Genomic DNA, 22870 nt, shown 5'->3' with positions numbered 1-22870 from the left:
AGAGGAGGTTGTCCAGTTGGGTGTGGTGAGTGTCAGTGATAGAGGTAGTTTGCAGTCGTGTGTGTCATTGACAGAGGAGGTTTTAGTGCAGTGGGGTGTGTTAATATAGATAAATTAATCGAAATGAAATCTTAAAAACTATTGGATAATGTTCTACAGTGCACATATTCCCCCCCACAGGTAAAGAAGGCAGTGTACGTGTCGTACGCCAGGGCCCTGGGTTCAGTGAGTTCTGTGGTGATGATCCTGTCCTTCATCCTGTACCAGGCTGGGACCATAGCGGCCAGCATCTGGCTTAGTGGCTGGACAGATGACCCCCAACTGACCAACTCCTCCCTCCCGATCGGCACTCCGGAAAGACGGGAAAGGACAGATTTCTTCATGGGAGTTTATGGCCTCTTTGGAATCGTTCAAGGTATTTCTAAATGTTCATGCTGTACGTCTCCAATTGTCATAGGTCCATTTTAGCAGTGTCACATTTAAATTGACTGCCTTTCTGTACCCCGTCAATTTCTCCGCCGGTAAAAATATATACTGAACAACAAAAGTTCCTGCGACATTGAATAAGATTTAATGCAAAGTTATGTTTTTTACCAAATCTGAAACAATTTCGGTTTGCAACAGATAAAAGACACCTGTAAGCATTCAAATGGTTTCATTTGCCAAACTGACTTCAGAAAATGCGTGATTTCATAAAAAAAAAACATGAACATGCCAAAATGTCAATTTACAAATCAATAACGTGTGTGTCCACCTCTGGTTGCGAATCCTCAACAAGTCGAGCAATATGAGGCAGGGCGTTGTCATGTTGAAAGGTTATGCCTGGGCCATGACGACGCAAAAACAGGGCCGATGATCTCGTCGCGGTAGCACTGTCCATTGAGATTTCCCTCTACCACTATCAAACGGGTCTTCTGTCTTGCTGTAATCATACCCCATACCATAACGCTGCCGCCCCCGAACCAATCTTCTTCCATGACACAATGATTGACGTTACGTTTACCTCGACGTCGGTACATTTGAATCCGTCCGTTGCTGTGGCTGAGGTGAAAATGAGACTTAGAAATAGAACTTGTCCCCACTGCATGACCGCCCAGCTGCACGGTGTCCTGTCAAAATGGGACGTCTGGCGGGTCTTCTGGCGACAATCCCTGCACATCTGAGGCGACGACGTACGATATTCGTCGAAGGCAAGGGATGCTTCTTGTAGTCACTGTTGCTGGCTGGAATCGATTTCGTAGGTGTGTTGTTCGAATCCAGTTGTCTTGTCGATTATTGGTTACGCGTGACCTGCCACTCCGAGGAAGGTCTCTGACTGCATTCGTCTGTTGCCAACGCTGCTATAAACACCAAATGGTGTTTCTGTGGACGTTAAATTGTCTTGCAACATCACGTTGACTCGATCCTCCCTCAAGCATACAAATGGCTCGCAGACGCTCATTTTCGGACAGGCGTGGCATTTCGTAATGTTGAATAATTGTGTATTTTTTTTTTTCTGAGTGGTTGTTGTCAGCACGATTCTGAACAATGCATATGGAATCCCTTTAACGCACACGTTTTGATACCCATTCTTGGGTAGTGAAATGCATGGGACTTGCATAAAAGTCAACTTTTGCATGGAATGCATGCTTTTCTGTAGCAGTTGCGTTTTTGTGACTTGATTCCATACATGTACTACAATATTGAAAACCAAACTTTACTTGTTTGAAAAATACACTAAAATATTGGTGTCACAGGAACTTTTGTTGTTGAGTATATGTTTAAGTTAAAACACGACTACAAGGGTTTTTTAAAAATGTAAAAGCGCGAGCGAGGGAAAAACTCGAAATTTGATATGTTCAACCCAAAACGGAGGAGGAGTGTTTTAATTAACCGTCTAAATGTAAGAAATACCAGAAAGAATAAGAAATCACCGGGAGAGCTTATAGTGAAACAATATAGAAGTTGCGTATTAAAACGAATTATGTGACAGCGGGTGAGAAAGAGACCAGGTGCAGCAGACAACTAAAGTCATGACATGTAAGATTGAACACCAATTCATCACCTGCCCTGTTGACTCATTGGGAAAACAGGATACAATACCAAGGTGGCTTCACGTCATGGAATTTCCATTTGAAAACTGTGACTTTTAACCAGTCTAAAAACATTTTATGGATATTATAGTGCTGTTTCCCCTCCATTTCAAATGTAAAACCTCTAAGTAGCTCTGAAAGTACTAACTCTCACAAGGTTACTACAGGCAAAAGAGGCAGTAGGTTTATAATCCAGGCATTGTCGCTTCCAATGAAAGGGTCTTATTAGCAAATAGTCTGTCTGAGTGAGTGATGGGTGGGCATAGTATGTCTTTGTAATTTACCATATTTCTTACGGCTCATTGTAGTAATGACGACCATTTCAATAATTCTCACAAAATGGTCAACTTGGTGATTAGCTATATAATAACCGTCCAGATTCTCGAGGTAATACTGTGTATAATACTAACGGATGATTTCTACACAGTTGCTGCCATCACTGTGTATTCTATCCTGATGGCCATCACGTCGGTCCACGCCTCCAGGATCGTCCACAGCAACATGCTAGCTCACGTGCTGCGTGCGCCAATGTCCTTCTTTGACACCACACCCATGGGGCGGATTCTGAACCGCTTCTCGCAAGACATTGATACTCTAGACAACGAGTTACCCATTACCCTGATGATGTGGATCGGCCGCGTGTGCACCGTACTCAGTACTGTCCTAGTTGTTAGTTACACCACGCCATTGTTCCTGATAGCTGTCGTGCCCATCTCCATCATCTATACCATCATACAGGTACATGCAGCCGGTTGTGTGACGTGACCAATGAACCTAGGGTTTTAATGCCGATATTTGGGGGCTGGGTTAAAATGAGGGGCTGAACATTTCTTTTCACAACACCCAGCATGAATAGTTAACAGTGACATTTTTGCTAAAACTTTAGAATCGTTTGGCCTGAGAAAGGTGTATTCATTAAAAGTACAAATACGATCAGCCTTTACTGTCTGAAACTCTACAGGGGGGACTGATTTAGAAGATTTTACAGTCGACTCTCTAAATATGATGATATTTTTAGTTTGTATATATGCTCCTCTTCTTGCGCTTCTGTTTCTTTATACACATTAACCGAAATTTCTGCTAGATTAGCAAAGTCAAAACAAGTTCATTTGGCCAAGAAGTTCAACTGAAGCTTCAAAAATGCAATTCTTTTCCACTGATTTACCCATATGAACTAGAAATAAAGGAGACCAGCGAGTCCGCCTCATCTGATTCATATTTAGATATGCATAAAGATTCAGAGTGACAAAACACTCTCCACAAGAATATATGACAAGAAGGATGACCTCAACTCTTCCTTTACATGTATGTTGATCAATATTCCTACAGCTCAAGCTCTTGGTGTCGAACATGCGCTTCCTACCAAGATTTCAAAGAGCATCATATGACTCAGAAGCTGTGTGATCAAGGTTACAACATTCAAGGCCACAGCAAAGCTTACAATAGTTTAAAGTAGACATGAGGAGGACATTTCCAAATTTGACGCATCAGTGACATCGATGATGTCCGATCCAATTCCCTATGTTGACTTGTACCATATATCCCAGTGTTTGTTCAGTTAAACAACTGATTTGCCTTCCCGTGTGTTTGTGACGGGTGCCACCGGTGGGGAAGGATACGCTCACCTGTTCACGAACACCTGGTATCATCACTGTGTGGTAGTGATTCATAAACACATGCTCATGATACAGTCGGAATCATACAATCGACTCTGCTTTTGGGAGAGATTTCTTTTGAATATGGAAAGGGTTTTGTCGCTTTCATGTAGCTCATGAGGATAAAATTGCCATCTCTTCATCAGCTCTCATCCCTAAAGGGGCAAGAGGTAACCCTGAAACGTTGTGTTTAGACAGTAAAGAATTTGTTATCCATAATACGCTTTGTCGTACTCAGTACTCAGCCCATGAGACAACTTGCAAATTTACCCTTTGTTCCTGCACCAACCACACTGTGGCCACATTTCAGAGGTTCTACATTCCGACATCGAGGCAGCTCCGACGTCTCGAGTCCAAGACTCGATCTCCCATCTTCGCCCACTTCAGCGAGACTCTGTCTGGTGGCAGCATCATCAGGACGTACCGGGCCGAGAACAGGTTCATCAGACACTCGGAGAGACTCGTGGACATGAACCAGAAGTTTTCTTTTGCTTCCAATACAGCCAACAGGTATCAGTTAACCTTCGCTCATCGTATAATAAGAGTTATTTTAAAAACCCACTTTTCATCATTTTTGATCATGAGAAATCAATTTACCCACGCTGATTATCATAAGTACAGGTAAAGAGAGTACAAACATATGATGACAAATTTGATGTGGAATCACAGACAGAAATTGACTTTTAATGTTGGAACAATCAGCTCTTTTCGCTCATTCTTGGCTCACATTTTCTCTGAATACTGAATTTCATGCCCAAACCAGATACATTTAGTGATGTGATAAAAATAAAAGCGTCCAGTAAATCAAACACTTCCAATAACTTTCACAACTGTACTTCCAAATGTTCCGGTACGGTACCTTTCTGATTTGATAGTGAGTTAAAAGAGTCTGTATAATACTTCGTCCTTCGGCGTCTCGCTCATTGTGGTCAGGTTCGCGCAGGACTGAATTACATCACCATGCAGTGGAGCACTATTGTAATGGCGGGATTAAAACTGGACTACATGATAGAATTAGTGTACAGTTCTTCAACTACATGCATATTTGTTTACCTTATCCCTGGTAAGACATTTATATGGCAGATATAAAACGTTAAAGTCATTGCATAACCAGTCTGGAATAACCCACGAAACAGATTCCACTGGGAGTAAAGACCCGTGAAGATTCAGGGAGGGAACAGGTCTTCAGCAACCCATGCTTGCCGTAAAAGATGACTATGCTTGTCGTAAAAGGCGACTAACGGGATCGGGTGGTCAGGCTCGCTGACTTGGTTGATGCACGTTAGCGATCCCAATTGCGTGGATCGATGCTCATGATACCAATCACTGGATTGTCTGGTCCAGACTCGATTATTTACAGACCGCCGTCATATAGCTGGAATATTGCTGAGTGCGGCGTTAAACAACAAAACAAAACAACCAACTGGGAGTAAAAGTAATAATAACAGTGGAAAGTATATGGATGGATAATTGAAAACAAGTGATGACCCCATGTGTTCGCGAAAAGGGTAATCATGTCTTGTCCTACGGGTAGCCTCCTCCAATCGCACAATTTGCATAAAAAGGTTTGTTGCCTGGCGCCACACAGCAGTACTCCCGCCACACAACGCATCATCATGGCGTTACCGAGTTATTGGATGGGGAAAATACAAGTGTGTTTTTGAATGTAACAACAAGTGGATTCCACATGGTATGTTTGTGTAGATGGCTGGGCGTCCGAATCGAGGTCCTGGGAGCTCTGGTGGTGTTCCTTGCGTCTCTCCTGTCTGTCTTCTTGAAGGATTCCATCAGCGGTGGCACCATAGGACTTTCGGTGTCCTACGCTCTTGACGTAAGAGACACAACGATGTTCCAATCCTGGGTCCTCTTTTCACAAAGCGATCTTACTGCACAGATCATCGTAACATCAATACTTTAACATAGCTCGAACAGGATTCATGACTATGTACCACAAACAAACAATTAAGTGATCATTTTCTTATTTATCAAAATGAGATTTTTGAAGCCCAAAATTTAAAATCTTTTAGTATTCCTTGGAGTGTTCAGGCGTATAAAAACATCAATTCACACTCAGCCAAGTATGCTACATGCTATGATAAAAGGACTCGTCGATTACTATTTCAATTTAATCCAACGTTTGCGAAAGTTTGGAATGGCGGATCTCCCAAATCAAGCAAAGTCAGACAGCGCCTCATCTCACGCTTCTGAGTTCAGTGTACCCGCAGCTAACATAGTGGTTAGTGGGGATTATGATAGTTACCTCCTGAATTTATTTAACTGAATAATATCAAGATTGGAACAATTGTTTTCGTTGCCATGACAATGTGTAACCGCGCCTTGATTACCTGAACATATTTTGTTTGAATATCTCATTAGTATAATGAAACTGACAGTCATATCTGAGAGTTTGTGTATTCCAGATTACCATCAGCCTCAACTGGCTAGTGCGACTAACCTCCGACATAGAAACTCAGATTGTGGCGGTGGAGAGGCTGAAAGAATACACAGAGGTACCAATGGAGGTGAGTATTGAGTCTTATCCTTCTCTTTACGAGTCTAGAGTCTGAAGGAATACACAGAGGTACCAATGGAGGTGAGTATTGAATCTTATCCTTCTCTTTACGAGTCTAGAGTCTGAAGGAATACACAGAGGTACCAATGGAGGTGAGTATTGAATCTTAACCCTTCTCTATACGAGTCTAGAGTCTGAAGGAATACACAGAGGTACCAATGGAGGTGAGTATTGAATCTTATCCTTCTCTATACGAGTCTAGAGTCTGAAGGAATACACAGAGGTACCAATGGAGGTGAGTATTGAATCTTATCCTTCTCTTTACGAGTCTAGAGTCTGAAGGAATACACAGAGGTACCAGTGGAGGTGAGTATTGAATCTTATCCTTCTCTATACGAGTCTAGAGTCTGAAGGAATACACAGAGGTACCAATGGAGGTGAGTATTGAATCTTATCCTTCTCTATACGAGTCTAGAGTCTGGAGGAATACACAGAGGTACCAATGGAGGTGAGTATTGAACTACCTAATTTTCTAAACAAGTTGAGAGACTGAAAGAATACACAGATGTACCAATGGGGCTTGGTATCGAACCATATTCCTCACTATACAAGCATATTCTTCTCTACACAAGTACATTATGTATATGCTACTCGGTAGTAACATCATCATATATATATTCTGCATATCATCTACCTGAATTTCTCTTTCAGGCCGCGTTAAGGGTATTTTCTACCCGTCCTCCCATTGAGTGGCCGGACAAGGGCGAAGTCCAGTTTGACCGCTACAGCACCAGGTTCCGCCCTGGACTCGAGCTGGTCCTGAAAGACGTATCCTGTCGGATAGCCCCCAAAGAAAAGGTAACTGCGAGTAGGAAATCACTGTAAGGAAACGCTACCTTGACAAATGTGGACAGAACATGCGAAAAAACCGTTCATTCCACACGTTTCCAGATATCTCAGTGTTGCATGACTTCCGTTTATTGTTTTTGGATTATTTGGATTGAAATGGATTGTTTGGAATATTTGGATTGTTTTGAATTAGTTGGGTTCCTTTCATTTGTTATCTCATTTTGATATATATTTAGGTAAAATATTGGTCCAATCATATCAGTCCTGTCCTCAAAGCACTACATTGGCTTCCAGTCTCCTTTCGTATAAACTATAAGATATGTATCATCACTCACTATCATCCAGACTATCTCAAAGATCTTATATCCCTGTACTCGCCAGAGCGTGCTCTCCGATCCTCTGGTGGAACTCTACTGTATCAGCCTCTGTCTACATCTGCTATGTCTAACCGTGCCTTCTCCTTTTGCAGTCCACAGTTATGCAACTCTTTGCCTTTGATTCTGAGAAACTCTGCTTCTAAGGAAACGTTTAAGTCTCTCCTCAAAACCCACTTCTTCACTTCAGCTTTTCAATAGATCTCCTGATTGTTGGCATATGTACATAGACATTACATTTTAACTTTGTCACAGCGCCAGTGAGCAACTGTCGATGGATATTAGGCGCTTTACAAATCAATTATTATTATTAAATTATTATTAAAAAAACACCGAAATAGGATTGGAATGAATATGGAGACATTGATAATACCATAGGTCATACATACTTGACTATTTTGTGATATAAAATACTCAAGCTGCACTGATTATTTTGGAGCATCGAGTGGCCCACTGAAATAAGGAGCCACAATTGGAAGCTCGGGGGTTCGAATCAAAGATTAGCCCCACTTATGATCTATCAGTACCATAGCACGTGGACTTCTCCAAAGATGTAATAAGTGACCTCCGAATACGTGACACACTAGAAAAAAGGTTGAATGCGGGTTTAACCCTCTCACTCTCACTTTCCAGGTCGGCATTGTTGGACGTACGGGGGCGGGGAAATCGTCTCTGGCAGTGGCGTTGTTCCGACTGATAGAGGCAGCATCAGGGGACATCCTCATAGACGGGTACAGCGTGGGCAAGCTGGGCCTACACGATCTCAGGGAGAAGCTTACCATTCTCCCACAGGTAGGCACCAGTAGAAACTCGTTGATGCACGTAGATGAATCAGGGTAACCTTGGGTTTGCTCGTCAAGACGATGGCCCGGGTTCGAATCCCGACACAGGTACACCATTGTATTTCTGGTGTATTGCTAAAAGATGCGTAAAACCTTATTCACTCATTCATGATTCTAAACAGCTCATTTCGAGGGCCCCCCTCGTATTGCTGCCGTGGGATTACTAAAAGATGCGTAAACCGACATTTATCTGAACATCTCTCCACTACATGGATGCTCAAACTTGTATTGCCAAAAACGTGGGTCATTTCTTGTAATATATTTGTGATAAGGTAGGCCTGTGTTGTCATTGTCAGTGGAACACTGGAATCAAGATCTTGTGACCTCAAGGGTCGTCCTTCCATCTGCAGAACATAAATAAACCACATATGTCAGTCAAATATATACATCTATATGATGTAGCTTACTAAGATCATACTTGGTAGACCAGAATATTTATAACGATATATAGAGATTATTATATGAGGATTGTGTCATTGATTTTCAGTGTCCGACTTCTTGCATTTCCAGAGCTATATTACCCATTATATGCTGTTAGCATTCAATTTGGTACTCATACGATTTTTATGAACTGAATTATTTCTTAGGAAAGCCTAATGATGCCACTTTGGTACCATAGTTTGTTTGTTTTTTAAAACGAAATTTTCGTTATTTCAATTATTTTCTCGAAATTTCTCGTATTTTCTCGTTATTTAAAGTTAGTTTTTAATAACTCGAAATTTCGATTATTTCTCAACTTTCTTTTCAGAACTCAAAATTTCACAAATACATGAAAATACGAGAAATTTCGATTTGAAAAAGAGAAAATTATGGTATCAAAGTGGCACCATTAGGCTTTCGTAATTTAATATGGGTCATAAATTAATTTTCTCATATGAAAAGGACCCGGTGATTTTCGGTGGATCTCTTCGGATGAATCTGGACCCCTTCGGTCAGTATCGGGACGCTCAAATCTGGGTAGCCTTGGGTCAAGCCCACTTGAAGGACTTTGTGGACTCTTTGTCCAGCGGCCTGGAGTATCCGTGTGGCGAGGGAGGGGAAAATCTCAGGTGAACCAAATTTCCGTAACAACATTTGGTAAAACTGTTATCACGTTTGGTAAAGCTATTTTCACTTTTGGTGAGGCCATTCATACGAATAATTGCGAAAAACTGCAAAAGAAAACCACTATTGGTAAACCCGGACTTCCTTCTTCCCGGGCGATAATTTCAAGATAAGAATAGAGAGAGCTTGTAGCTTTCTATAGTTACTTAAAGCCCCACCCTGACTATAAATAGCCCGCAAGGTGGCGGTGTTTCAGTTTCGAACAATGACTGACAATGTAAACACAACCGAGTGTCGGGAGACGTTTTTTGAAAACCATAAGGGAACCATATCACCATTGACCGTCAAACTTCGTGTCAACTTGAATGACAAACCATGGATACAACAAATGGCTCCATATCAAGATATAAGTCAATAGATTTTCTGTAGTTTTATCATAAAAAATCGTATCGATCGTGTTTGGCGTCTGCATCAATCACAGTGGGCGGAGCTTATTTACGGTTGCGCTATAAATAGCAAAGCACATGGTCATGTGTACATGTGACACATTCAATGCATTTGTGGTCAAAGTGAATTGTGTTGCATATTTTTACGGCAGAACAGCAGCAGAACATCAGTTTCGGTTAATGTAACAGTAACGATATTTAAATACGAAATTGACGACGCGATTCTTTGAGTTCAATCCGAAAAATACAGATATTTGTTTAGTTTTGGTCATTTGCATTCAACAATTAGATTTGTGCCACACAATAATCAGTTTATATTTATAAAACCTAAATTATTACACAGATTTTTAAACTAGTGTTTAGGAAGGGGCCTAATTTGAAGCACCAGAAGTTGCGCCAATATTTCTCAGCTTGACTACAATAGATGAATATGTCACGTGTATCAACGTTAACATAACAATGCACATAAGCAACTGGTAAATAAGTAACGAAATATACTTGATGTTTTGACCTACTGAAGGCGTATCCAGATAATATTGTACTTACGATAAACGAAAACTCCAATACACATATTCCAAGACAACTTTAATTATGAATTTCCTTTTCTTTCACAGAATTTTCACACACAAAACTGAGTTTGATCATTAGATCCACACTTGTCCCATGTATTTTTTGTTCGGGGTATTTGGATACACTTCGCGCACAAGTTTTAAAATATAATCTGGGATCCCTTTCCCGTTTTGTCCACACCGATCCTTCATCTTCTGCAACGTTTATTTCCGTTTCTTCAAGTCCAAGTATCTACGATCTCTCCAAACATTTCGTTTATTTAGCTCAGTCCAGAAGCAATGTGTTCGAATCGACGAATTTCTGCAACATGGTGGCCGCACCATTCCCTAACTGCGATTGCCTGTGCCGTGTCACGCATGGTTGACAAAAGAAATGTGAACATACATATTCGGCTTCATCTGGTTCCACAATGAAATCTAGCTGTGACACTGATTCACTAATCCCAATAATCGGCACTGAATTTATCAAAGTTTCTGTTGCACTTGCAAGGGCGGGAAGAGAGGCGCCATCTTGTCGATTCGAGTTGTGAATCGGAATGATGTCATCTTGAATTGGAACTTTCTCCACGATAAAGTCACCAATGTCATAATCGAAATTACCTAAGGCTCCCTGATTATCTCGAACAATTCTTCGTCAAATTAGGCTTCATATGAAAATGTTTTGTTGCTCATATTGAAGACAAGCGAAATTGCAAAGTTCTTGACAGTTGTAAGCAGCAACTCGATGTGCTCATGGGGCGTGGTTGCTAGGAGATCGCGTGGTCGGAAAGGCGAAAATAAAAAGTTTTAGAAATTAATAAAAGAAATGCCCAGTGCAATCCAAAAGTACCATGTACAGGATATTTAAAAAAAAATAATATTCACGAAAACAAATCTTTTCTAAAAATGCAAAATAATTTATTAATTTATCCCAAGGTCGTAACCCTGATCACGTGGTGGGTATTTGGAAGGAATCTTTGCGATGACGCCGTTAATGAGTGTGTATTACATTGTTGAAATCAGCTGCCCAGGAATGTTTAGGCATTGACATTATGACAGATGTTCGTCATGGATGGAGAGAAAAATGTATCTGAGAGAAACATTGTTTCTTTGAGCTTCGAGACAAAACATGTGTTAATGCCGAAGTAGCCAGCGACCTGAATGTAAGCTTGATGAAAGTAATGTTGAAACCCATTTTCACGCACATGACAGAATTAATGTGAACAAATATTTATCTGAACATCGTTTCGAAGCCTGTGAGGCTGTCCGTATTTGAATATTTTTATCTCCATTCCGACGTGAAATAATGTAATGTCTTCGTGTCTCAATTTTGCTGCCGCTGTGGAAAATTGCGCACCGATCTAATAAAAGAAATACTACTAGATCTACAATTGCACCGTCATAAAAGAACCAGGTCAACTTTATCTTTGTTCCGTTGTTTATTAAAAATTCGTTTCCGAAGCAAAGCGAATCGATCTACATCATAAATTAATTCATAGACTAGATTCTAGTACCAAGTGTTGAACCTTTTTTTAAAATGTCATCAAATAACTTACACAATTATTGAAAGACATGTTTTGATAAGTCATATATTTTATTTCGTCCGCCCGGTCTCTGATTAGTTGAGGCTTGAGGGGAGAAACACATACAAAAAATATGGATGGCCTTATGCAAATGACACTTGGCATGCCAATCAACATGGATTTGGGTCACTGGGACCCACCAAGTTTCACGGATCGAGTTACTTCGGCATGAGGAGCTTCATCGGACAAGTGAGACTTTGCCAAAATACATTGCTACTGGGCAATGAAAAAACGACAAGAAACTACTTTGATCACTTGAAAATATTTTTGACCATTACCAGGGTTTTTTACACGATCGTTGTCATCCAGATTCCAGATGAGGCAAGACGAACACAACGAAGAAAAACATTGTTGAAATCACCGATTACTGTATATATTGTGAGAAATGCTATTTATAAACTGCAGATATACCGTACACCACAGGATTGCGATTGGTGCCCCAACACATATTATGTTTCTTCATTTACACTGCTCATATGCATCACGACAAATGTATTTCGTTCTAGTCCAAAGATCTAGAACTATAATTTGTGTGTTGGATAAATCGTGGACATTCCACGGTATCATTTTATGAAGATGTGAAGACTACATGGCAGGTAGGTTTTGAAACCAAAGACGTACGCGTTTGTTGAAAAGTCTTGGAATCGTTTGGTAGATATTTATATTACCATTAAAACTTACGTCCTTGTTGTCAAACGACCCACGTGGGTGGGTGTTTACATGACGTCACCCGTTTACGCATTAGCCAATGAAATGTATGTGTTATCATGACGTCATATTGACCTGTCAAATCACTTGTATAAGCTCCGCCCACTAGAGTGCGGTAGTTACTACCGCAGATGGGGCTTTAACTAGTAACCTTACTGTCCACTGGTAATAAAGGTACCAATGATCAATATATTGATTGTACGGGGTTTTATTGCATAGATTTGGTCAGGCTCGGTTGATTGCGTGGGGTCTGCTCATGTTTTCAGTCACTGGTTTACCGGGCCAAGACTAGATTATTTACAACCTCACTTACATAGCTTGACTATTGCTGAGTGCGGTGTTAAATAACATGCCCTCCCGTATTTCAAGATGAAGCCAGAAATTGAGACGGGAGTAAAATTAGATACCGATAATAAATGCTGTTGGTACCCGAGAGATTGTTTTAGTGACACACTCCGTCGCAGTGGTGACTCAGCATAACACCACTGCCACAGGCTAATTTGCATATCACGTGACCGGACTTTTCTCTTGTTTGTAAACAAACGCGCTTTTTCAGAAATCAGTATAGAACGGACTAATGCAAGTATTTTGGGGCGCTTTACATATTGTTTTGCATAACTATATATATATGCTACTACAACTGCGACAGTGAGTTGCATGACAATATATATTTATGCATCAAAGTGACCGTGTCGCTAGCTCTCCGTTGGGCTTCGATGACAGCACGTGGAGCCGTACAACCAATGTAAACATAGGATAACTACGCAAAAACAAGTAGATTTTTACGTATTTGCATACTTTCTCAACGAAAGTTAACCATTCTTTGACATTTGTTTATGAAAATGTGTAGACTTGTCAAACATGAAACGGATGGAAAGCATATGCAATATCTTGAATGGACTGTGAAAGATGTGACGAATCGTCACATGGCGCTGGCCTGTGGCAGAGGTACTATGCTAGCTGGCTGCCGGCCGCATGGAACTCTGGGTAGGAGAGTGTTTTAGTGAGTGTTCTGCAGCCTGACTTCCGTATATTGTTATCCTCGCAGTGTGGGACAGCGTCAGTTGGTGTGTTTGGCCCGCTGTCTGCTGCGGAAGAGCAAGATCCTGATTCTGGATGAAGCTACGGCGGCCGTTGACATGGAAACGGACGACCTCATCCAGGAAACCATCAGAACCGAGTTCCACGACTCCACCATCATCACCATCGCCCACAGACTCAACACCGTCATGGATTACGACAGGTAGGTGACATTCGACACGCCTCATCTCTATGTCATTTCAGCCAACTCTGGAGGACTCCATATTTCATTCGCTTATATTTACCTAACATACAATGGGAGGGCGTGGTTTGATAAACGTGGAGGCTCTTCGTGATAGAATTGTATTGTGCACTAGTGCACACATTTATTTCTCTGATATTCCTCTTGTGAAGCATGTCAAGACTCATAACGGAAACAAGGCATTCCACAGTTTTCTTAAAGTAGCCAAGGATGTACTGGACATGATTTCAGATGTCAGTTAATATTGTTGATGATTCTTTACTGCTGGACGGTACAGTGGCAACCAAGAAAAGTGCCATATCAAATCGGGCCAGATTTTCAAGAAGAGACTATCTGAACGACCACTGCATCGATATGATGTGCAGTCTGTTGAGAACCATGAGCAACCCTGCAGAGTCCTTCGCCTGCATGAAGTCGGCTGTCCTGAAAAGTGAAACAAAAGGCTTTCTGCTTGCTGCCCAGGACCAGTCACTTCCCACTCGAAACCGTGAATGTGTGCTTTTGCATCAAAATGTAAATTTGAAATGTAGGTTAAGCAGTAAATTTAATGAGACTGTCCAACACATTGTCAGTGAATGCCCAGCTGTAACACAGTATCTTATATTAAGCGACATGATGGTGTGGGTCGATCCTTTTTTTACCGTCTCCGCCAGGCTTGTGGTTTTGACACGGAGGTCCATCCATAGTAGGACCCAGAATATGCAGAGGGCGTCACGGAAAATATTAAATATAAAATTCTTGGGAATAGGCCCTTATATAGCCTCAGATTTATCCAGGCCAATAAACCAGATCTTGTCCTTTTGGATAAATCCAATGAAATCATATATATCATTGAATTTTCTGTCCCTTTTGACACTAATGTGATTGACAAGATTGAAGGAAAAAAAGCAAATATGCGGACCTCGCTTTCGAAATGTCACGCTTGCATCCTTAGTTCCAAATTGTCCGACTACCCATTAGTCTCGGTGCCTTAGGTGTGGTACCTCCCAAACTGTTGACTGACAATGGGAGCGTACCCGTGTTTGCTGCCAGAAATACAACCCTTTTGACAATCTTGGTAATGCAAAAGGCTGCAGTGTTGAGGAGTCTTCACATTCTCCTAAGAGTTCGGGGTGGATTCGACTGGGCAGAAATTCCTGGGCGAAGTCCCATTCGCTGTCTTACTTTTGTCCATTTATAAAGCACCAAGTTCAATCCACCAAGTGTTTGCTCATAGGGCTAGTTGATGGGAAACATATATACAGTTCTGTGGTGAAGTCTTGAGATCCATTGGCAACATAAGAAAAGGATTTTTGTCCAAGCGATCTTTGGACTCTTGGTACTCTCAAAGATGGTTGTTAGCTGATTGTCCTTCTGGTGCATAAGGGGTGATGAGATTGGCCAGGTAATGTGGGAAAAATACGTGCACAAGCCACGTTAGTCTTGTGACTTGGTTTGGAACAAAAGGCTCTTGATAATGTTCTTTTTCTTACATCCAAGTTTGTTATTCATCGGTTTATTCGGTCAGTTTTCATCGACCCAGTAATACCTGACTGAGTACATGACTGCAAGCAGTGGCACTCGTCAATGGCTATGAACGGTGTCAGTTACTGTATCATAGTGGCAGAATCCAGTAACAGAGATCGATTCGCTATGTATGTCGAGAATCCAGATAAAGGCATCCCTTTCTTCCACAGAATTATTGTCCTTGACCAGGGCCGAGTGGTGGACTTCGACTCCCCGTCCAATATGCTGCAGAACACGGACAGTTTGTTCTACAAACTTGCCAAGGACGCTAATCTCGTGTGATCTACCCATCTCACCTGTAACCTCGTGTCATCTACCTGTCTTACCTGTAACATCGTGTCATCTACCTCACCTGTAATCAACATAATCAGAGACTCACAAGCATGGTTCACTGAGCAGATACATTGTTCAGACCAATGGGTGGTACTAGCAAGTCTGTTTGAAAACATTGAGACTCTTTGATTGTCTGGTAGTCTCAAGCGTAAATATAAACATCTTACTGTTAATGGGGAGATCATGTTCAAGTGCGGATACAGGTTTTGGAAACGGGGTTCACAAGAATCATTTTGATAGTCGTGTCATTTTTGTTAAACACTTCAGCAACTGAGTTTATGATACTGTTCCACTGAATGTCAAGCACGTTTCAAAAAGTGGTGGGTGGGTGTGTACAGGGAGGGAGTAGGGGTGAGGGGTGCCCATCCCTACACTACCCTCTGGATGCGGATGTGAAGTCTTCACATTACAAAACTGGTCAGTAGTTATTCATAACTTACAGAAAACATTATGGCTTAATATATGGGCATCATTATTTGTAATTGAATATGAGACTTAAACGTAGGCAGGTGTTGGGTGCCTAGTGGTTCACGCTTTTGCTCATCACACCGAACACCCGGCGTCGGCATTGGTATTGATCTGTTTTTGTTTCTTTGGCTCGTCAGTTTAGGTTATTGGAATAAAATATTTGTATTTATATATATGTTTATGCAATTTTCCAAGTAAGGGTAAATGATGCTAAATGGTCATTTCACATCTCAGTCAACAACTATTTCAGTCACATCACAGTGAGTCAATAACCTCTGCCAGGGATACAACCTGACCTAAATAGTCTACTGCTTACTGCGCTCATGTACAGGGGGTGTGGGGTTGGGGTGGGGTTGTGGGGTTGCACTGAGGGTAGCCTTGTGGATAGAGCGTTCGCCTGTAACGCCAAAGACCCGGGTTCGATTCCCGACATGGGTACAATGCGTGAAGCCCATTTCTGGTGTCCCCTGCTGTGATATTTGCTGGAGTATTGGTTAAATGGGCATAAAACCATACTCACTCACTCATTTAGTTTGGAGACATTGTGTGTCAAATTCAAGATGTAATTGACCATGATGTGAGAAAGATGTGAAACAGGGAAAGAATTGAAACCAGTATTGTCCATATTGTTTTAAATCATGCCTGTATTGATTAAATATTTTGGGAAAATATTTTATTGAAAATTGAATTTGACGAACCAAGTGCTTGCAGCCGTGTTGATGCCTCGCATCAAAATATTCTCGATACCTGTAAAGCTTAGTCAGGTCGTTTGTCCAAAACTTACAACCAAACTGCCATGTAAACGTGTGGGAGTTACGGTGTCCAGGCCCTTGACTAGCTACAGTTTAAGCCACAGAGCCTGATCCAATAATTCTGTTTATGGAGTGGTGCGAAACCTTAATGGAAACAGACGTTAATTCTAAGAGAGTGAAATTGGGTAGAGACTCCTTAATTTGTCAGGCATAACAGATCAATGTCTCCCTACATGACACACACACGTGTGAATACTGCTGGCTGAGGAGTAATAAACAAACCAACCAAAATATAGCCCTTGGTTTCCACAACATACAGTTGTCATCACGTTTTAGATCTGGAAGGTTGTCGGTATGGATACCTTCCCTTTGTTCAGTCAAGTGTGCGACTTGCCAATTGTCAGCCTTCGAGCAATATTCCAACAGCTCAAGCCTTTGGTGTCTGCATTACCTGATCATGCTCTTTCTACGAAGATTTGAAAAAGCGTCTTCCCTCTAGTTGTTTGGTCTGGCTCTATGTAGATACGTGGAGGACATTTCCAAATTTGACGCATCAGTGACCAAAATGGTGTCTCATGCAATTCCCTATTTTGACTTCTACCATGTGTTCCCGTGTTTGTTTATGTGAACACTTGACTTGCCGTTGCATGTGTTTGTTACGGATGCCTCACCTTTTCGCGAACACCTGGTATCATGACTATTTCATAGTCATTTATAAACAATTAATACCAATAATATATTCGGAATGTTATAAAGGACTCCTTTCTAATGATTACGGCAAGGGTTTCGACGCTTATAATATGGATAATAATAATAATTTTTTACTATTGTTTCTTTCGTACTTAATTGAATATAGTGCACGAACATTTATTTAATCTTCTCTTACCAACAGCTCCTCCACATCCATTCAACACGAAATAGAAATACAATATCAACGACACAACATTCAATAATTTCATTTTGAATATATTTAATACTTAAACAAAATTATCTCTCTGTAACAAATCAGTCTTGCCTTTACAAAATAAATAAATAACTAAGGAATATCACTGGATGGCTATTGCATCCGAAACATATTTTTACACCATGAACTGGAATGACTTAGTTATCACATGACCGCCATGTTTGTTTCAGTACCGACATTGTGCATACATATTTCATATATGATAAATATAAATTATATTTGGCATGGTCGTAAATAGCAAGCAAGATGCCCCAACGCATCCTGGATGGCTTCCAGTACTAGCTCGCTGAATAGGCACAGAATGCATGTTGAAGATGAACCATCTGGCCCTGATATGTGTCATTTCCAATCAAAGTCCTGTGTGTACGTGTATTACATATACCTACCCCTTCCACATATTCTGAACTTAACACACACGAAATTGAACAAGAATGATAAAGTCTTTATAAAAGAACAGCATTGTCCGTATTTGTAATACACTGAGACTACTGTCCACAAATGATGTAAAAGGACATATTATACATGCCCGCCTTCAATGCCTTAAGAAATGGCTTTGGTTTAAAACCTTCATCTTCCATGTATGTAATAGAGCAACACATTCACAAGAATGACACAGGTGTTGGATAAGGGTTGACATCGTAGTCATTATATCATATATAATAAGTTGTACATCGGAGAAGCATTTTCGAACAACATAAGCACTCAGAAGAATGATCCGTTTGAGACGTTCTGGGTAACTTGCATGTTTGGCAAATCGTGTAATGTTGTTATCATGTTTTGTTGTTATCATGGTGAGGACAACAACGTAATGCTTTTATCACTCGGAATGATATGACACTGACACACAGGCACTGCTATGTACATGAAAGACAAGAGTGGATGTACTACACGTCCTATCATTGAGCAAGACTTCATCAATGAAGAAGGTAATTCCATGTCCAAGCAAGCAAATCCAATATTTTTCACAAGTCTGCCGCTTCCCAAAATGTGGGCTGGGACTTTGAAACAGCTTCCGTAACGACACACACGTAACGAACAGCGTCACCCACAACAACAGGATACATATAGTCTCGGAATGACATCGCCTACGAAGCTGCCTCGTACTGTTTATCTCGAAGGTGATGCATCGGAGTCCATCCTTGTCATTCTCGAATCCCAGGTCTCCGAAGGTCCTGTCCCTTTTCTCAGGATAAAAACACAAGTGTTGTTTCTAATACCAGTGGTCATCGGACATGGCTTCTTTGAGGGCAGCAAATTCCGGAGTTAGTTCCCCATTGGATAGCTGTATTTGAACTCCACCTGTAGGCGAAACAGGTTCGATAACTCTTCGAAGATTGATTGAAGATCCCAAAGACGTGTGACGTGTTTGGTGAAAGACGGCGACACAGCTGCCATACTGAATGATTCTCACACTTGCGTGATACACTGATGCTAGGATATTATACTATGTCTTCTTCCGCCGTCATATACATGTTCAAACACCGGTGCGAGTTTGGCGTTACCATGGAGACCGTTTCCGAACCTGTGAGCATGTTTTTTGGTCATTACTGGAGACCATGTGTGTTTTGTCTCGTCAAGTCTGTCATGCTCTTTCGACACACTTTCTGTGCTTCCTGAAAATAGAACAAAATCATAAATATTTTAATATTAGACTCGTTTTGATTGTGTCACATTGTTCATCGATGCCGTTACCGCATTTCCCAAAACGCCAATAGTCCTGTGTTCATTTGGGTGCAGAGGGCCAGGTGGCCCAGTCGTCTAAGGCGCCATCATTCGCTGTGCAGAGTTGCGTCCCTTTAGCACACCAGAAACCTATGCTTGTGGGTTCGAATCCCGGTTCGCCCCGATTATTTTTCTAGGTTTGTCAGCACCATACCCGTGCTCGGGGCTTTCACCGAAGTGGTAAACGTCTGAGACCTGCATCACTTCGGGCTTTCCTCCCACATTAAGCTGACACGCCGTGATATAACTGGAATACTGTTAAAAGCGGCGTTAAACCAAAACTCACTCACTCACTCAACACATTCATTTAGGTGCATTACGTTGCGTCTAGGGTATTTTGTGAGCCATACCGTACAACGATTTCGTCAAAATTCTAATTACTTCAAGACAAGAAGTGTCTCACTTGTACCACTAATATATGCTGTCTAGGTATACTTCGAGGTACAAACGAGATATCAATAGTTCTACACTACAATTACCCATTGGCAGTGTTCGAAATACCTGCCTGCCCGACCGTCCGAGACGGGTTGATTTCAACTCGGGCTGCCAGATTTTCAAATCCCCCTGCCCGACGGTCGGGTTATATTTCATATGTGAAAATATTCAAAATATTTCCCGATGATAAGCATTAATTCACATGTAAAGATGAATGATAAAATGTAACCAAAAAGAAACCCCGTTAGCTTATCCTGAGAAACATATGATTATAGTGGGCAGGCAGGTTTTGGTCAGGGCTGGCAAGTATTTCAGCTAGCCAGTCCTGTGGTCTGGCTGAAATTTTTGGGAGTTTCATACCCTGCCATTGGTCAGCAGAACCTCATCAATGACGTCGCACTATCATTTTTATAGATGGATATAATACTGGACACTGATAGTCATATAACTAAAACCCTTTAAAGCATGAGTGAGTGAGTGAGTAAGTTGGGTTTAACGCCGCTTTTGACAGTATTTCAGTTATATCGCGGCGTGTCAGCTTAATGTGGGAGGAAAGCCCGAAGTGATGCAGGTCTCAGACGTTTACCACTTCGGTGAAACCCACGATCACGGGTATGGTGCTGACAATCCTAGAAACATAATCGGGGCGAACCGGGATTCGAACCCACAATCATAGGTTTCCGGCGTGCCCAAGGGACGCAACTCTGCGCAGCGAATCGCGGCGCCTTAGACGACTGGGCCACCCGTGCCCCCCTTCAAAACATGAGAGTAGATGCTAAAGACGTGTGACATGATAGTCACTTTCTTCACTACAATGTAGTTAAAGTTTTCATTACACCTGAAGAGCCGTTGAACGGTGAAAGATCTTGTGTGCATAAAGGAGTTTTGACAACCAAGCACATCTGGACTTTCTGTGTATATGTATGTATCCACAATATATCTCGATGTACACAGTAGGGATGCGATGACACGCATCAACCAAGGTATCGAGTCTGACTACCCGATCCCGTTAGTCGCCTCTTTCGACAAGCACGTGTTGCTGAAGATCAATTCTAACCCGGATTTCACGTGGGTCATAATAGTAGTGTTTAACTACATTAATATTACTGTGATAGTCCGAAATCCCCAAACTGCATCCCTACACACTTACACCAGAGACCATATAATAGATCTATTATATGGTCTCTGCTTACACATAAGGCTAAAAAGGAAACGTTTCCCGGGCATCGGCGCGTCACGTCGATGTTTACTGCCGGAGAAACATATTTTTTTATTCAGCCTAATAACACATATACCTATTTACCAAATTCCCACTAAACGGCACCGACCTGTTGTGATTGTGACCTTCGGGGTAATCCGTGATGACGAGCGTATGACAGGTTCGGGGTTTCCCATATACAGGCCACGGAGTCCAAGATAAGGAACGACGACTCTGGCGACTAGTTTCTCCAGTTTGTAATAATTTTCTCCAGGAAATGTCTCGCATACGCTCTGAAAGGAAAAAGAACAACTGTCAATCTGTGATAATGTCTCAAGTTTTCATAATGTTGGTAACTCGATCCACTGTTATTGGTCAAACAAATCAACAGTCATAATGATATCAAAATTCATCGCAAAGAGTGTGAGTTTAATTAATACATTTCTGAAGACGTCAGTAGTTTATATAGCGGCGTGCCTGCTTAATATAGGAGGAAAACAAGAAGTGACACTTGTGGTTGTCGGTCACTATATCAGTGCAACCCACGACCGTGGGTATGTTGCTGACGAGAGATGGTAATTAAGAGTGAGTATGGTTCTACGCCGTCTTTTCGCAAACTCCCAGCAAAATGAAAGCAGGGGACAACAGAAATGGTACCCATGTGGTAAATCGAACCCCGGTCTTCGGCGTGACGAGCGAACGCTTTAACCGCTAGGCTAATCACCACGCGGGTTGGTAATAACCAGAGTGAATCTTCCAATCACACCCATCTTAGTATTTGTTTTGCTGTTTAACGCCGCACTCAACAATATTCCAGCTTTCTGAAGGCGGTCTGTAAATATTCGAGTCAAGACGACACAATCAAGTGATTGACATCATGAGCATCGATCCACGCAATTGGGATACGATGACATGCATCAACCAAGTCAGCGAGTCCGACCACCCGATCCCGTAGTCGCCTCTCACGACAAGCACAGACGCTTTTTACGGCAAGCATGGGTTGCTGAAGACCTATTCTACCTCGGATCTTCACGGGTACCATTCTAGTAACGAGGATATAACCAATTACAATATTTGTAAGAAACGAAGCAACATTCTCTGACGTCATGTGTTCTATTTGTCTTCTTTAAGAAATATTTTGTTAATCGGAAAATATTCGGTCAAACACAGAATGACTGTTTTCGCAATACAAATTGTGCACAGCGAGCGAGTTTTCTGTCGCCTTCACATATATTCCAGACAGTGTTGATCCCGAGACCACAATACTCGTACACATGTGGGGACTCGAACCCGGTCTTTGGCATAATGGTCAAACACCTTAACCACTAAACCACCCAACGTCCCCTCTGTGGTAATGATTGCTATCACCAAGCCTGCTAACTCACCTGTAGAACTAGCAGCATCTGTCGGATAGAGGGAGGCACTTCACCGGTCAGGTTGTCCAAGGCATCTGAAAGCGGTTCATTGAATAAATGAAAATCGTGATCAGGGAGTGAATGTTGATTAATGGCAAAGTCAGCAATAGCCAACCTATGTCACGGCTTCCGGGACATAAACACGCCAGGACAGGCGGACAA

General features: G+C 41.7%; 2 protein-coding genes across 4 annotated transcripts in view; one reads left to right on the top strand and one right to left on the bottom strand.

The window, feature by feature from the left end:
- The window catches only part of LOC124150642 (multidrug resistance-associated protein 1-like), a 53119-nt gene extending 37064 nt beyond the window's left edge, over positions 1-16055 (top strand). The window contains exons 21-30 of the mRNA XM_048384061.1: positions 181-415; positions 2500-2810; positions 4038-4237; positions 5432-5558; positions 6148-6249; positions 6951-7097; positions 8096-8254; positions 9187-9353; positions 13682-13876; positions 15592-16055. Of these exons, the coding sequence (XP_048240018.1) occupies positions 181-415; positions 2500-2810; positions 4038-4237; positions 5432-5558; positions 6148-6249; positions 6951-7097; positions 8096-8254; positions 9187-9353; positions 13682-13876; positions 15592-15703 (1755 nt within the window). The 3' untranslated portion in view covers positions 15704-16055. The remainder of the gene's footprint in view (positions 1-180; positions 416-2499; positions 2811-4037; positions 4238-5431; positions 5559-6147; positions 6250-6950; positions 7098-8095; positions 8255-9186; positions 9354-13681; positions 13877-15591) is intronic.
- Positions 16056-17927: 1872 nt separating this feature from the next.
- The window catches only part of LOC124150644 (proline-rich protein 5-like), a 70639-nt gene continuing 65696 nt past the window's right edge, over positions 17928-22870 (bottom strand). For all 3 annotated transcript variants that reach the window (XM_046522604.2, XM_046522605.2, XM_046522606.2), the window contains 3 exons: positions 22679-22743; positions 21424-21586; positions 17928-19551 (listed from right to left, as the gene is read on the bottom strand). In XM_046522604.2, the coding sequence (XP_046378560.1) occupies positions 19370-19551; positions 21424-21586; positions 22679-22743 (410 nt within the window). In that variant the 3' untranslated portion in view covers positions 17928-19369. The remainder of the gene's footprint in view (positions 19552-21423; positions 21587-22678; positions 22744-22870) is intronic.

Source organism: Haliotis rufescens, unplaced genomic scaffold, assembly GCF_023055435.1.
Source record: "Haliotis rufescens isolate VD_foot unplaced genomic scaffold, xgHalRufe1.0.p SCAF_5, whole genome shotgun sequence".
Taxonomy (NCBI): domain Eukaryota; kingdom Metazoa; phylum Mollusca; class Gastropoda; order Lepetellida; family Haliotidae; genus Haliotis; species Haliotis rufescens.
Note: the sequence above shows the minus strand (reverse complement) of the source record. Positions and strands in the feature narration are given on the sequence as shown.